Source organism: Anomaloglossus baeobatrachus, unplaced genomic scaffold (assembly GCF_048569485.1).
Source record: "Anomaloglossus baeobatrachus isolate aAnoBae1 unplaced genomic scaffold, aAnoBae1.hap1 Scaffold_522, whole genome shotgun sequence".
Lineage (NCBI taxonomy): Eukaryota > Metazoa > Chordata > Amphibia > Anura > Aromobatidae > Anomaloglossus > Anomaloglossus baeobatrachus.
In genome coordinates this window covers 198,226-214,918 of record NW_027444586.1, presented here as the reverse complement: position 1 = coordinate 214,918, position 16,693 = coordinate 198,226, and the positions used below count along the sequence as shown (strand labels likewise).

General features: G+C 44.3%; 2 protein-coding genes across 2 annotated transcripts in view; one reads left to right on the top strand and one right to left on the bottom strand.

Moving 5' to 3' along the window:
• The first annotated feature begins 256 nt into the window (after nt 1–256).
• LOC142282815 (U3 small nucleolar ribonucleoprotein IMP4-like) lies at nt 257–11,549 on the top strand. The gene is made up of 5 exons (XM_075333049.1): nt 257–438; nt 511–605; nt 687–760; nt 10,043–10,117; nt 11,396–11,549. The coding sequence occupies exons 1-5, from the start codon at nt 349–351 to the stop codon at nt 11,506–11,508; spliced, it is 447 nt and encodes a 148-aa protein (XP_075189164.1). The 5' UTR covers nt 257–348; the 3' UTR covers nt 11,509–11,549.
• A 590-nt stretch (nt 11,550–12,139) lies between these two features.
• LOC142282814 (uncharacterized) overlaps nt 12,140–16,693 on the bottom strand; it is a 43,512-nt gene continuing 38,958 nt past the window's right edge. Inside the window, exon 7 of the mRNA XM_075333048.1 lies at nt 12,140–12,544. Within this exon, the coding sequence (XP_075189163.1) occupies nt 12,248–12,544 (297 nt within the window). The 3' untranslated portion in view covers nt 12,140–12,247. The remainder of the gene's footprint in view (nt 12,545–16,693) is intronic.

Here is a 16,693-nt window from a genome sequence, read left to right as displayed (position 1 = left end):
CCCGGTGGCTTCTCTGTGCCTCTGATCCTATTGGCTGTTGGGTCGTGTGTCTGTATATGGAGAGATCAGTCAGTCGTGGACTGAGAGAAGCCGTCACGGATCAGCCCCGGTTTGGTCAGTCTGTGGTCGGCCCTTTCACGTGAAGTCTTATAATGCTGCCAGACGCCCTGCCCAGGACCTTAGCAGCGTGAATCAGATGACGAGTTCCCTTTAAGTATCTGGATCTCTGCTGCACCTGTGTGTATCGGGCGCAGTAACTCACACATCATTTCCTGTTCTTTAGACGGGCTGATCGTCTGCCATCTTCCGTTTGGGCCGACCGCATATTTCACCCTCTGTAACGTGGTAATGAGGCACGATATTCCGGACCTGGGCACGATGTCGGAGGCGTACCCACACCTCGTCTTCCACAACTTCACCTCGCGGCTTGGACAGCGGGTGAGACCGGCTTCCTGGACCACCATATACATCAGTCGTTACTTTTCTAAACCTTTCCTTTCCTGCCTCCAGGTGTCCAATATCATGAAGTATTTATTCCCTGTGCCCAAGGATGACAGCAGGCGAGTGATAACTTTTGCAAATCAAGAGGACTACATTTCCTTCCGGTACGTGCTGTGGACCAGGGCTGGGTGATCAGCACCCACTGTGCCGGGGTCCTCCATAATAACCGCTGCTTCTTCCTGCAGGCACCACGTCTACAAGAAGACCGATCACCGCAATATTGAGTTGTCTGAGGTTGGGCCTCGGTTTGAGATGAAATGTGAGTAACAGTGAAAGATTTTTGCCAGGATCCGATTATCTCTTGTAGGATGAGCAGTGGTCTGCCATCCGCGGGTCTCAGGCTGGACAGAGTAGAGCCTGCCCGGTCCTGCGCACTATAAATGGTACAGACTGATCATTGCCATTAGTGAGGGGCTGTGATCTGGGCCCACGTCTTCAGCTTCGTAGGCTAGTTTCACACTTGCGTTGTTTTCCTTCAGTCGCAATCCACCGTTTTAGAAAACAGCGGAATCCGTTAACTGATTCCGCTGCTTCCCATAGACTTGTATGGACGACGGATTGCGACTGATGGACCTGTGTTGCTTCCGCTGGGCGACGCTGCGTTGCTTCCGCTGGGCAAAAGGAACGCAGCATATGACGTTTTTTTGAGCGGCGGAATCCTTTATTTTTCACTGCGCATGCTCATCATTTTTTTTTAATCACAGAAACTTTGTTCGGCCATCGAGAGACAAAACAATCAGTTGATCGCCCGGCAGCCGGCTTTTGAGAGCAATTGGCTGAGCGCCCGGCAGCCGGCTTTTGAGAGCAATTGGCTGAGCGCCCGGCAGCCGGCTTTTGAGAGCAATTGGCTGAGCGCCCGGCAGCCGGCTTTTGAGACTGCTCAGCTGATCGCCCGGCAGCCGGCTTTTGAGACTGCTCAGCTGATCGCCCGGCAGCCGGCTTTTGAGAGCGATCAGCTGATTGCCCGGCAGCCGGCTTTTGAGAGTGATCAGCTGATCGTTCACAATAGTCTGCCGCCGGTAAAACTGTAAAAAAAAAAAAAAAAGCAGATTCCGTTAGTTGTTTTGTACGATCCGTTGCGCCACTTTATGCAACGGATGCCGTTCAACCCAAGTGTGAAACTAGCCTTACAAGTGCAGTGTTTACAATATGATGGTGACCTCAATATAGCGGAGATCTGAGACTTCAGACGTGATCAGTAGCTTTTTGAGCTCATAGATTCCCATCACCCAATTTCTGGTCCAGAAAAGCATTTTTTTTTTCCCCCTTAACGTGGTTTCTGACGGGATGGTCCAATTCATCATTTGTGTATATTGTACGCCCCTTTTCATCTTTTTTTATCTGACATTTTTGACCCAAACTACTTAAAATAGTACATGGGATTCAAGAATTTTGCACAAAGCAAAAAAACTGCAACTCTTTAGTGGGAAATGTAACATTACGGGTAACACACGGGTACAATCTGATGTCATCACCCCTCCCCCTTCCTTTCCAAATGACTTGGTGGGATGAGAAGTATTATCACTGTTCAAACAAATATGTTGTAATATGATTTTATGTTCTAATAAAAATTTAATGTTTAAAAAAAAAATAAATGTCACAAAACAATTGCCAAAATAACTGGTGTATATAAAATCACTCGGGAGGGGGGGCTGGAGTGGGGTTAAGATGAATTTTTCCAACCATTTAAAAGTTTATTTCCCTGACTTTGTGTAAGACGTCTGCAGAAGCCGCAATGACAGTAACAATCTGAAAAGAAACCTTAAGGCCCTGTGCGCACTAGACATTGACTTTTTCTAAGGGAAAATCCGGACCCTCTGAAAGAATCCCGCACCTGCGCTAAAAAACGCACCAAAACCGCAACGAAATCCGCATGCTGTTTTTCCGCAGATTGGTCCCTGCGGAGTTTTACCATTATCTATGGCAAAAACTGCAGGTGCCTGCGGAAAAGAAGTGACATGCACATTAATTCCACAGGTATAAAAAAACCGCAGCATTTTTTTTAAACCCATAGGTTTTGCTGGGGAATGACTGTAGCAATGTTAAAAACATTTTCTGCAGCAAATCTGTGGTAAAAGCCGAGGCGTGTGCACAGGGCCTTAAAAAGCAGCAAATAGTTTGATGAATTTGTCGCAAACCACTGTCACTAAGGGAAGAGTCGGACGGGGATGGCAGGCTTGGACTGGCCGGCGGCTCTCCCCACCCGAGCACAACGGCCTCATGCTCCTCTATGCAGCAGTCACTCTTTGGTGGGGAGAGCCGCCGGCCAGTCCAAGCCTGCAATCCCCGTCCGAGTTATACGATCGTCCGACTCTTCACAGATTAAGGCTTTGTGCCCACGGGACTCTGTACCAGTGGATTTTGCTGCTGAAAACCTGCGGATTTATCTGGATTTTCTAGATAAATCCGGAGGTTTTAGCAAGTACAGACACTCCCCATGTTATCCTATGGGACATGGGGAGTGCTGTGTCCATGCTGCGGTATGTGCGGCTGCAGAATATGATGCAGATGTCCCACAGCTGCATGCAACTACATGTCAATTATTCCTGCAGAAATATCTGCGGATGTCCCACTATGGAGATAGAGGCCGGGACTTCTGCAGGTAAGCAGCATGAATATCCGCAGGTTTACCGCAGATAATTCACTGGAATCCCGCAGCTACCATGTTTCCCCAAAAATAAGATCTCCCCCGAAAATAAGACCTACCAGGAGTTTTCAGGGAAGCTTTAATATAAGACATCCCCTGAAAATAAGACCTAGCCACGGTCAATAATGAAGTGTCATGCAGCGGTGAAAGAGTAAGGCTAAGTTCACATTTCCGTTGATTTGTATCAGTCACATGCGTCGCTTGACGCATGTGACTGATGCGCTGTTCAACGCTATACAACGGATGACAAAGAACAGAATTCTTTGTCGGACTCCGTTGTGTGCGGGGGGCGGAGTTCGGGGGCAGAGCCGAGCGGGGGGCGGGGCCAGGCGCTGAGGATGTCAGTGGAAGTGCTGCGATCTGCATGGCTGGGGACAGGTGAGTGTATGTGTGAATGTGTGTATGTGCATGTATGTATGTGTGTGTGCACATGCAAAGTGCGGGAGGGGGCGGAGCCGAGCAGGGGGCGGGGCCAGACGAGGGTGTCAGTGGCAGTGCTTGTCTGCATGGCTGGGGACAGGTGTGTGTGTGTGTGTGTGTACATACATGTGCGGAGTGCGGGAGGGGGCGGGGCCGAGCGGGGAAGTGTCGGCCTCCCTGCACACGTAACCAGCCTAAATATCGGGTAACAGCAAAGCACCCGATGTTTACCTTGGTTACCCGATATTTACCTTGGTTACGGGCCTACACCGCTTAGCGCTGGCTCCTTGCACCGTAACCAGGGTAAATATCGGGTAACCAACCAAAGCTGGTGACGTGTGCAGGGAGCCAGAGAGCATGCGCAGCGAAATCCGACGGATCTCGCTGCTCAAAAAACGTTACATGCTGCGTTCCCCCCGCCCGGCGGTCAGTCGTTCCACGACTGATCAGTCGGGCGGAGGGTGCAACGCAGCATCATCAGTCACAATTGGCTGCTCATACAAGTCTATGGGAGCAGCGGAATCCGCTAAACGGATTCCGCTGTTTACAAGAGCAGCGGATTGTGACTGATAGATTTTAGCGGAAATGTGAACTTGTCAAGGTCAGAATGACGATGATGATGATGATGAGACTCAAAGGATCTCTTGATATCCGGCTGCTGCTTCTAATTAAAATGTCATGTGTGCACACGAGAATGAAAAATAACTGCACAGCAAAGTCAGTTATGTCTATCTCCATGACTGGCTCTTGACCAAGTGTGTTCTTTATTGTTTGAAAGAAACTCTAGACCAAACAGTAAGGGGGTGTGAACAAAAGTTTTAGTCCAATCAAGTATCGTAAGTCAGGGCTTCATGACGTAGAGAGATCTCCATATTCTCCGTTGATTGGTCAGTCTAGGATCCAGGAATTTCTTTGTCGATCTGTCTTGGGTGGAGAACAGGAAATGGTGGCCATCTTCAAGCTATACATATATATATATATATCCTAGTATACACTGAGTTTAAGGAAAATACACTGAATATACAATATACATATATACATGTTAGTAAGAAACAAAAGCATTCACAAATATGTGTGTTAGTTCACATCTACTGAACTATATAACTGAGTCTATGAAATGGCTGAATTAAGTATTTTTGGATACTCAATTCTTTATCCTCAACAGTCCCCCCTAAAGACTTACTTCTGCCATTTCTGAATTCTAAGGGTACTATGTTCCCTTAGGAAGAGAGGTAGGAAGATCTGTTGAAAAACCTGCCTAACTGAACGTTGAAACATGGGCGGAAAGGGGAAAGGGGTTTTCTTCACCGGTTTGAGACCAAGGACTCCTAGGCGAGTCCTCACCCTTTGTAGTTGGACTTTCCCATGTCTCAAGGTTCTCTAAGTCCTCTCTTCTAACTGTTCTGGCAATACTGGTCTAAAACTGTACAGGGTTTTCTGAAAAGGATAAGTATGAGCAGAACGCTCAGTGCAGCTCTGGTTGATTAACCCTTCTACAATGCGAGGTGTGGATCCATAGATGTTTCTGTGGTTGGATCAGCTCCTCTAGTGTTGACTCATGGCTCTTTCTCGCTTGTCCTTTAGGATCAATCAGTCTCCTGCCTGGAGACCATATGCTAATAGCTCTGATTTAAGATCTGGAATTATAAAATACACCTGATTATCACACTATTCAATCAATTATATAAAAATATACATGTCTATGCTAAACCAAAAAACATCTTACATAAAGACCTGCTTATTGGAAAAAGAAAACAAAACATATACATTTTGTACACGATTTACTAGTTTCCACTTTTCTATAAAATATACACTTTTTGTAAACACATTTTTCTTACATACCACCTTCATGTGCTTCTCAACAATAATGTCGTTTTCTGCACTGGAATGCCTCTGACCAAACCTGGAGAGAAATTTACACAACACGCACAGACTTGCATACAACGTGCTCATGATATACATCTATAATCAGTTTGCAGTCTCTAAGAATGGGTAGAGTAGGTGCAGGGTGTTTCTACGGACTCTTTACAGTTTTTTTCTCACTTCGTTCTAGGCAATTGTCTCACAAGACTGGGTGAATCTGCCCACCTGGGTACTGAACCCGGTGTCACCAAAGCACACGCTGACAATTGTCTTTCACAGATGTTACCTGGGCCATCATTAAGAAGAGCTCTCATGGCAGAGAAAGCTTACCACCCTTTGTCCACAGACCTTCCTCAGTCAGCTGGCTCCCTGCATGTCACAATCCATTCCTTGTTGTATCGCTTGTTCCTGTAGGGATTTAAGAACACAAGGAGTGACAGAAGTCACTGACGTGACCAATGTCACCAAGGCATGGTCGGTATTGGTGAAAGACTCTCAACTCTAGGCCCGTTCACTGCTTCTTGGTCAGCTGCACCTGTGCAAGGATCTTCATCCGAATCCATCAGCTCAGATCTAGACTTTCTTTTCGGCATACCTAATTCATTTGACAACAGGAAAAAAAATCTACAACCTACATACACCTCTAAAGACTCTTACCCACTCCTGTTCTACCCATCTAGAGAGGGCATTTAATGCATCACTGTCTCCTGTATCAATAGGATTGGAGGGAGTGGTCGAATTTAGACTACCTCATGTGGTGTAAACAGCAGCATATCCAGTGCAGAATCGACCACCATCTGGTTTCATCTATAAAAACAAAAACTAAAAAATATACATTAGATCATTCTTATAACTTCATCTCTGATCATAATACAGTTAGTGGTCATCTATACTTCACATGACTGAGAATACTAAATAAATAAACAAACAAATAAACAAATAAACATATAAGACAAGACTTTCCTATTTCAGTTAACAGATATACCTCATAGTAATCTAATAAACATAACTTATGGGAAAAAGGTCAGCTTCAAAACCTATCTAATATGCCTGCTGCACCCTCCAAGAAACTGGAGAATATAATTAATACCTTATTCCCCCCTTGTTTAATTGTTTATTTACCAATATGGCAAAATTCAACATTTTTATACTGGTATTCCCTAAAAGAAAAGATAAAACAGCAGGTAATAAATTAGCCACATACTAAAACCTAAAATGAACAAACACTGAAAATAACGTACATCTCACAACAATATACATTACTGGGAAATTTTAAAACTTTACAATAAACAACACTGTATCCATAAAGAAAAGAAAAACCTTTCATAGTAGAAACGACTGAGACATGATGAAATGACAGCTGTGACTGGGCGACTAACTGGCAAAAAATATATGAATGGTTTAGAAATAATCGTAAAAACAGAAAAGGTGATAGTCACAAAATAAAAATATATTGTTCAAATAAATCGCCATTAAACACAAAACAACACAAATTATATCGCACATCCCATAAAATTTAATATTCCCTATTCAGGTATAAACAGCAAACTAAAAATGGGAAACCCTGAACTCTAAGGGTTAAACCAAACTTACGTCACTATTGGAGAGAGACACATTCCATTCTTACTTCTTAAAAGTGAGAGAGGAAGAAGGAAAAAAAACTCATCCTTTGTTATAACAAAGACGTAGCAGGGAACACATCCATTACCCATATCTACATTGAATGCATTATACATTTTTCCTAATTCCTTTTTTACAAATGGATTTGATACATTTTGACATCAGTAGGGGTAAGTCGTTTACAATTTTTGTTTTAAATTAACTAACATAATACAAAGATATATATATTTACCTTCCTCTATTTTATTTTATGATATAATGCTGCAGGACTTCTAAAATACCAATTGATTTTATGTGAACAGATCTTTCCACATCAATTCTGTAAAAGTTTCACTTACTTATCTTTGACTTGCATTTATGGGATAACTGAGTAAACAAATATACTATTTATGCTTATTCAAATGTGTTAGTCATATATACCAGAGAACACCTCCCACCGGGGATGGGTGGAGAGCTTTGAACAAAGAGCCATTGCGAGGGGTGTGGCTTATGAGGTGTACTGCCATCAGTGGGTGTAGCAAGACGGCTGCCACAGGAAGTTCCAGGCACCTGACTTCCGGGTGTAGCATCCATGTTGTGACTCCCTGGGTGTACTGGGAGTGGCTGGAACTACGTAGTAAACCAGGGATTCTTTAGTGCCTGTAAATTTGCATTCCAGCATACAAAGGAGAGATTTGATTAGCACCAGATATGATGACTTCTAGAGCAGAACAATGAGGCACCGCTAGAGAAACACATTTAGTGATTCTACAAACAGCAACAGACAGTGAATGAGGTCTTTGTTCTTCATTATAAACTCACTACAGATTAATCTGAACTTCAATACATGGGTTGCAGCCTGCCATCTAGTGGTAGTCCAACGATATTACACAACTTTTTTGCAATCCTTTATATTTTTCCCGTTTTTTGTAACTAGGGCGACAGCGTTCTCAGCTTCTACTAAAAACAACATATTTATCTTTTGAACAGAGTATACAGTGCTTAATTGGACCAGCCGGCTCCAACCGAAATTCTTTCCCGTCTCGTTATGAAGACCTACCGCCTCATAACAGTGACTCACGTTTAATACGCAAGGGAATACGCTAATTCCGACACTTTTACCTTAACTACAGTGAGTTCCTTTCCCGCCTCGTCTGCCACGCAGACAGTGACATGCGCCTAACCGCAGGGGAATACGCTAAATCCACTTTAAGTTAACAGAACCCTTCCCGCCTCGTCTATTATCTATCCAACACTCAATATTCAATATTTAATATTTAATATTCAATATTTAATATCTGATGTTTAATATCTAACAAACAGTGGCTGTGTCCGCAACACAGGGGAATCGCTAGTTCTCATACTTCTGTTCAAAAACAAACAAGTTAAAAAAACTGAAAAATGCATGAACCCGTTAATTTCTCTCTAATACAAACCGAAATAACACTTGTTTTTCTTTCAAATCATTACAACTTAATGTAGTATACAAAGGCTGCAGCCACCTCCTGTATATTAGCCCACTGACCCCTCCTCTCTCCTCGCTCCAAAGAGCTGCGCTGTTTTAACACCCGGTATCTGCCTCTTCACCCTCCACCCCCCTTGCTTCTTAGCTAAAAGACAGCAGAGACCGAGCTGTGTAACTTGATCTCCGCTCTGTCTCAAGCAGCTGGTGGACATATGGCCCCCACCTTTTTGCTTCCTCTGAGTGTAAGAATGTAAAGATGTAGCTGCTTCAGTGGGCTTCTGCTCCCCCCCCTCGCATTCTTTGTTCTCAATAGAAATACTGTCATGGATATCCCTGGGCTGAACCAGACCCCCGCAGTCTGCCTCTTCGCTCTCAGTGAAGAAGAAAAAAAACTGCAGGCAGTGGGCGATCGACAACCCCTCCCCCCCCCCCCCGCTTTCTCACAGAACAAAGCCAGCAGCTGCATCGCAGCTGCATCCCCAGCCCCCATCCTCTCTCCCTCCAGTGAACAACAACAGACAACCAACTCTCCGAGAACCAAACAGAGAAACCACAAGCCTGACCAACTATACACTTTATACAAATAAAAACAGCTACTCAAGAAAAAGCCCCCCATTTCTAATTACAGACAGCCGGATACTTTACAACCTACCCCTAGCCCCTATGGGGACTGGGTCCTTCTAGCCCACCGGCGGGTGACAGTCACACCGTTAGGTCTCCGGTGCACTACCATTCTCCGGACTAGTGACCACCCACTTTCGCCAGGTGTCTCTCGATCCACAGGTAAAACAGCACACACAATGTATATGATGGTTACCTGCGAAATGAAGGGTGATCAATCCTATCAAGCGACACCTGGATACTTGTGGAGTAGCCCCCAGACGTCCGGAAAATGGAAGCTCTGACTCACCCTTTACGGTAGTCCCATCTGGGGTGCCAGCTGTCAAGGTCAGAATGACGATGATGATGATGAGACTCAAAGGATCTCTTGATATCCGGCTGCTGCTTCTAATTAAAATGTCATGTGTGCACACGAGAATGAAAAATAACTGCACAGCAAAGTCAGTTATGTCTATCTCCATGACTGGCTCTTGACCAAGTGTGTTCTTTATTGTTTGAAAGAAACTCTAGACCAAACAGTAAGGGGGTGTGAACAAAAGTTTTAGTCCAATCAAGTATCGTAAGTCAGGGCTTCATGACGTAGAGAGATCTCCATATTCTCCGTTGATTGGTCAGTCTAGGATCCAGGAATTTCTTTGTCGATCTGTCTTGGGTGGAGAACAGGAAATGGTGGCCATCTTCAAGCTATACATATATATATATATATCCTAGTATACACTGAGTTTAAGGAAAATACACTGAATATACAATATACATATATACATGTTAGTAAGAAACAAAAGCATTCACAAATATGTGTGTTAGTTCACATCTACTGAACTATATAACTGAGTCTATGAAATGGCTGAATTAAGTATTTTTGGATACTCAATTCTTTATCCTCAACAAACTTAGCCTTAAAGACACTGCATGACACTTCATTTTAGGCAGCGGGCACCCCCAGAAGAGAGAAGACAGAAGAAGAACGCTGATCATACTCACAAGAAGCCGACCGGGAGCAGGTGAGCGCATCAAGGTCCTGCAGCGGAACACACACACACACACACACACACACACACATCAGATCACATATCAGATCACACATCAGATCACACACAATCACACATCAGATCACACATCAGATCACACACACACACACACACACACACACATCAAATCACACATCAGATCACACACACACACAATCACACATCAGATCACACATCAGATCACACACACACACACACACACACACACATCAAATCACACACACACACACATCAAATCACACATCAGATCACACATCAGATCACACATCAGATCACACACACACACACACACACACACATCAGATCACACATCAGATCACACACTCACAACATCCGGCGATATCGCTTGCTTCTCGGCGGCGAACTGTGCGTGCAGTGACCTTCCAGGACCTGTCGGAGGATCACATGGCCGGAATCATGAGGTGTCTGGATGTTGTGTGTGTGTGTATGCAATCGGATCTGTGAGTGTCGGCAGGAGGCAGAGGAGCACGGCGTGCAGCACAGCTGCTGGGACCGCCCACCGGAGGGCACAGGGAGAAGTGATGTGTGTGTGTGTGATCTGATGTCAGCCAGACGCAGGGGAGCACAGCTGCAGGGAGATCTGATGTGGTGTGTGTGTGTGATCTGATGTCAGCCAGACGCAGGGGAGCACAGCTGCAGGGAGAAGTGATGTGGTGTGTGTGTGTGATCTGATGTCAGCCAGACGCAGGGGAGCACAGCTGCAGGGAGATCTGATGTGGTGTGTGTGTGTGATCTGATGTCAGCCAGACGCAGGGGAGCACAGCTGCAGGGAGAAGTGATGTGTGTGATCTGATGTCAGCCAGACGCAGGGGAGGCATGCAGCGTACCTGATGGGAGATCACAGGAGGATCTGGGAGCCATACAGACGCCTGGGGCTGGTAAGTATGACGATCCTGGGATGGGGGAAGTCTGCTTTTTGTGGGGGGGGGTAAACTTACCCCAAACCATGTCTCCTCGAGAATAAGACACCCCATGAAAATGAGACCTAGCGCTTTTGTCAGGGCAAAAAAAAAATATAAGACAGTGTCTTATTTTCGGGGAAACAGGGTATGTATAGCAGCGGATTCCGGGGATCAGCTGCGGGAAACCTGCGGATATATCCGCGAGTACAGTGTCCCGGGGCCACATAGCCTAAGAGGTTTTCATGTAGAAACCCCTGTGAAATGCTGTGATGTATCAGGGCCCCAGTGTCAGCGCTCCGTACTTATCACCGGCTGTTACTCTTTGCAGTGTACATGATAAAGCTGGGCACCCTGGAGAATGAGGGCACGGCAGAGGTGGAGTGGCGCTGGCATCCATACACCAACACCGCTAAGAAGAGGAAATATCTCACCAATGAATAGTATTTGTGTGTTACCTGTAAATAAAGATCTTTATATAAGGACGGGACGTGGAGAATCTCTTCAATGTAACTTATTTTAATGAGTGTAAACTGTAACCTACAGAGAACAAGTAACTGAATAACCACTAATAACTGCTAATAACCACTAATACCTGCTAATAACCACTAATAACTGCTAATAACCACTAATAACTGCTAATAACCCCTAATAACTGCTAATAACCACTAATAACTGCTAATAACCACTAATACCTGCTAATAACCACTAATACCTGCTAATAACCCCTAATAACTGCTAATAACCACTAATAACTGCTAATAACCCCTAATAACTGCTAATAACCCCTAATAACTGCTAATAACCACTAATAACTGCTAATAACCCCTAATAACTGCTAATAACCACTAATAACTGCTAATAACCACTAATAACTGCTAATAACCCCTAATAACTGCTAATAACCACTAATAACTGCTAATAACCCCTAATAACTGCTAATAACCCCTAATAACTGCTAATAACCCCTAATAACTGCTAATAACCCCTAATAACTGCTAATAACCCCTAATAACTGCTAATAACCCCTAATAACTGCTAATAACCACTAATAACTGCTAATAACCACTAATACCTGCTAATAACCACTAATACCTGCTAATAACCACTAATACCTGCTAATAACCACTAATACCTGCTAATAACCACTAATACCTCTCCTATCCCATCGGCTGCTCCTTCCTCAGTACTCCTCTCCCTCTTCAGCCTCCGCGTCTACAGAGTCTGTTCCCACTTCTTCGTAGTCCTTTTCCAGCGCGGCCAGATCTTCTCGGGCCTCGGAGAACTCTCCTTCCTCCATTCCCTCTCCCACGTACCAGTGCACGAAGGCTCGCTTGGCGTACATCAGATCGAACTTGTGGTCCAGCCGGGCCCAGGCCTCTGCGATGGCCGTAGTGTTGCTCAGCATGCACACAGCGCGCTGCACTTTGGCCAGGTCTCCCCCGGGCACCACTGTTGGGGGCTGGTAGTTGATTCCGACCTGAGGGGAGAGGTAATAAGCGGTGAGCTCTGACAGCCGGCTTCTATGCAGCGTAAGGAGACTCCCAACTCCCATTTGGCTGATTCTTCATTCATTTATACACTTTTTTTTTTTTTCCCATTTTTTGCAAAATATATGAGACTTCAATATCTGAGAAGACCCTAACAGCTGCTGCTTTACACCAGTATTGTTCCCCTCTAAACTGTAAGGGGTACTTTGCATGTATATGAGATGAATCACACAAAAAGTGTTTTCCTTATTTCTTCCTTTTTTTTTAGGGTGTTTTTTTCTGTGATGTTGTTCTATGCTGTCCGCCTGACAATTGGGACAGGGAAGGAAGAGAGCGGAGAAAATCTAATCAAAAACCTAATCTGAACATGGAGCATAATATGAGAATGTGTTTCTCCCCATTTGATGTACAGTCAGGGCCAGAAATATTTGGACAGTGACACAAGTTTTGTTATTTTAGCTGTTTACAAAAACATGTTCAGAAATACAATTCTATATATAATATGGGCTGAAAGTGCACACTCCCAGCTGCAATATGAGAGTTTTCACATCCAAATCGGAGAAAGGGTTTAGGAATCATAGCTCTGTAATGCATAGCCTCCTCTTTTTCAAGGGACCAAAAGTAATTGGACAAGGGACTCTAAGGGCTGCAATTAACTCTGAAGGCGTCTCCCTCGTTAACCTGTAATCAATGAAGTAGTTAAAAGGTCTGGGGTTGATTACAGGTGTGTGGTTTTGCATTTGGAAGCTGTTGCTGTGACCAGACAACATGCGGTCTAAGGAACTCTCAATTGAGGTGAAGCAGAACATCCTGAGGCTGAAAAAAAAAGAAAAAATCCATCAGAGAGATAGCAGACATGCTTGGAGTAGCAAAATCAACAGTCGGGTACATTCTGAGAAAAAAGGAATTGACTGGTGAGCTTGGGAACTCAAAAAGGCCTGGGCATCCACGGATGACAACAGTGGTGGATGATCGCCGCATACTTTCTTTGGTGAAGAAGAACCCGTTCACAACATCAACTGCAGTCCAGAACACTCTCAGTGAAGTAGGTGTATCTGTCTCTAAGTCACCAGTAAAGAGAAGACTCCATGAAAGTAAATACAAAGGGTTCACATCTAGATGCAAACCATTCATCAATTCCAAAAATAGACAGGCCAGAGTTAAATTTGCAGAAAAACACCTCATGAAGCCAGTTCAGTTCTGGAAAAGTATTCTATGGACAGATGAGACAAAGATCAACCTGTACCAGAATGATGGGAAGAAAAAAGTTTGGAGAAGAAAGGGAACGGCACATGATCCAAGGCACACCACATCCTCTGTAAAACATGGTGGAGGCAACGTGATGGCATGGGCATGCATGGCTTTCAATGGCACTGGGTCACTTGTGTTTATTGATGACATAACAGCAGACAAGAGTAGCCGGATGAATTCTGAAGTGTACCGGGATATACTTTCAGCCCAGATTCAGCCAAATGCCGCAAAGTTGATCGGACGGCGTTTCATAGTACAGATGGACAATGACCCCAAGCATACAGCCAAAGCTACCCAGGAGTTCATGAGTGCAAAAAAGTGGAACATTCTGCAATGGCCAAGTCAATCACCAGATCTTAACCCAATTGAGCATGCATTTCACTTGCTCAAATCCAGACTTAAGACGGAAAGACCCACAAACAAGCAAGACCTGAAGGCTGCGGCTGTAAAGGCCTGGCAAAGCATTAAGAAGGAGGAAACCCAGCGTTTGGTGATGTCCATGGGTTCCAGACTTAAGGCAGTGATTGCCACCAAAGGATTCGCAACAAAATATTGAAAATAAAAATATTTTGTTTGGGTTTGGTTTATTTGTCCAATTACTTTTGACCTCCTAAAATGTGGAGTGTTTGTAAAGAAATGTGACAATTCCTACAATTTCTATCAGATATTTTTGTTCAAACCTTCAAATTAAACGTTACAATCTGCACTTGAATTCTGTTGTAGAGGTTTCATTTCACATCCAATGTGGTGGCATGCAGAGCCTGTGACGGGGTGTACATCAGAGCAAAGAGAGACAACAGGCCGAGGATGATCCAACAGGTTTACTAACAGGAATACAGGAACAGCACACGACAAGTCCAAATAAAACAGATTCGGGGGCACCTCCCGATAATCCAAAGTGCCAGATCACAACGTAATAGTCCTTTTCAGAGTCCAAAGAGTTCCACACAATCCCACGGGCCGCCACACAGGCCTAGCTCCGTCCGTGTCCACAGCCACCCAGGCTGGGGCTCCTGCTCTCTTCAAGTTTCAGCTCACTCTGAAGTTACAAAAAGGGAAATGCATTGTCTGTGCTGCTTGACCAGCCCACCATGTTTGTTCAGGGGGTAGGGGTCACACATCCTATCATCAATGGTTTGGTCCATCACAGGGCTCCAATATGTCTGCCAGCCACAGTAGATGAAGGGATCCCCTGCTGTAAAGAACAATGACTATTCCTTCACTGGCCAATGCAATTACAGATTAGATACACAACTCTGGAAAGAAGAGGACAGGCTATTTACATAATCACATTAGATGCCAAGACTACAATTGTATGAGAGAGACACATTGAGACCAGTAGCTCCCCCAAGAAAATACATGAATTACAACTAATACAACCAGGGAAATATACATATCATGATATAGTATCACAGCATATACAGTGAGAGGGTAAATTACATCTTCACAGAGCCCAACTCGCGAAAATTGTGTCACTGTCCAAATATTTCTGGACCTAACTGTATTTCGTCCATGATATGTACAATAATTTCATAAAATACATATATTTTCCTTCTTTCTTTCTTTTGAGCTATATGCAATAATTGTATTATATCTGTTTGCCCTCATTTTTGCCCATAACTAACATGGCGGCCCGGCGCGCAGTGGGTGGGCATTCCTACTTTGACACTGCCCGAAGACGCTTCCTTAAAAGGAGAGGCATGGGTCTAATGACGTCAGGAGGATTTCCTCCCACCCATGCTTCTCCTGGAATGGTCGGATGGCTCTGATCATTGGTTGAGAATACCGCCCACCACCTGCGCTCATCACAAGGCACCCTATTTAAATGCGCACATCTCTTCACTTCCCCTATGGCCCCCGAAGAAGATCTACCTCGAAACGTACGTCGGGCGAGCGAAGGGACCCGGTGATTGAGCATCACATTACTTAATATGGGTGAGTCTGGAGCACTGTGCGGTCTGAATTTTTGCTGAACGCACGGGCAGACTGGCGTGGTTATTTGAGCTTGAGCGCCACCTAGTGCCCCTAGTGCTGAATAGCTTTGATTTGGATTTTATTCCACTGCATTATATGTACAATTGAGCTTGTGCTCCAGATACGTTTATAATACGTATCTATTTTCTTATCCCTGTACTATTTGGGTCAGTGTTTGCTCTATTATCCGGTTTCCCTTCCAATTTGGGCTTTTTATAGTGTCCACACATTCACCTGTCATTTTTTGACTATGTATTAAATTATGGTCTCTGATTTTTGCATTCAGTTGTCTAATATAATGAACTGTTTTTAGAATTTTGTGACAAATAAAAATAATTAAATTATTAAACAGTTTGAGCATGTGTTATATTTATACTGTTGCAATTAATGATGGGTCATAAAAACTCCCAATTTCTCTTTTCTTGGTTTCATATTGCACAACGTGCAGCAAGATACAGTATGCTGTGCAGAGGCCAGATGTGCATTGCAGCCAGATACAGTATGCTGTGCAGAGGCCAGATGTGCATTGCAGCTGATGGGGGCCACTAATGAGCGCCATATGCGTGACCAGCATTCAATGTTCTGGGGGGGTCATGGGTTTCATATCATAGCATTTCTGTATGCAAGGTGTGGATTCGTATTGAATTGATGATGCCCTGCAACTTTGTAATTCACTATTTTTCTCTATCTTGTTCCGTTTTCGAGATAAAAATGCTAAGTCTGTTTTCCACCAGGTGGCGCTATAGGTGGTTTAATTACGTAGCGCATGGCTATTTTACTATACCTAGACGCCACTTCTATGCCTATAGCTGCCGCCGTTCTCAAGTTAATGGCGGTGGACAGGATTTGGGTGGACACACTGTATGTGCCAGGGGGTCTTACTCTAATTCTCCAGGGAGAAAGCAGCACATGGA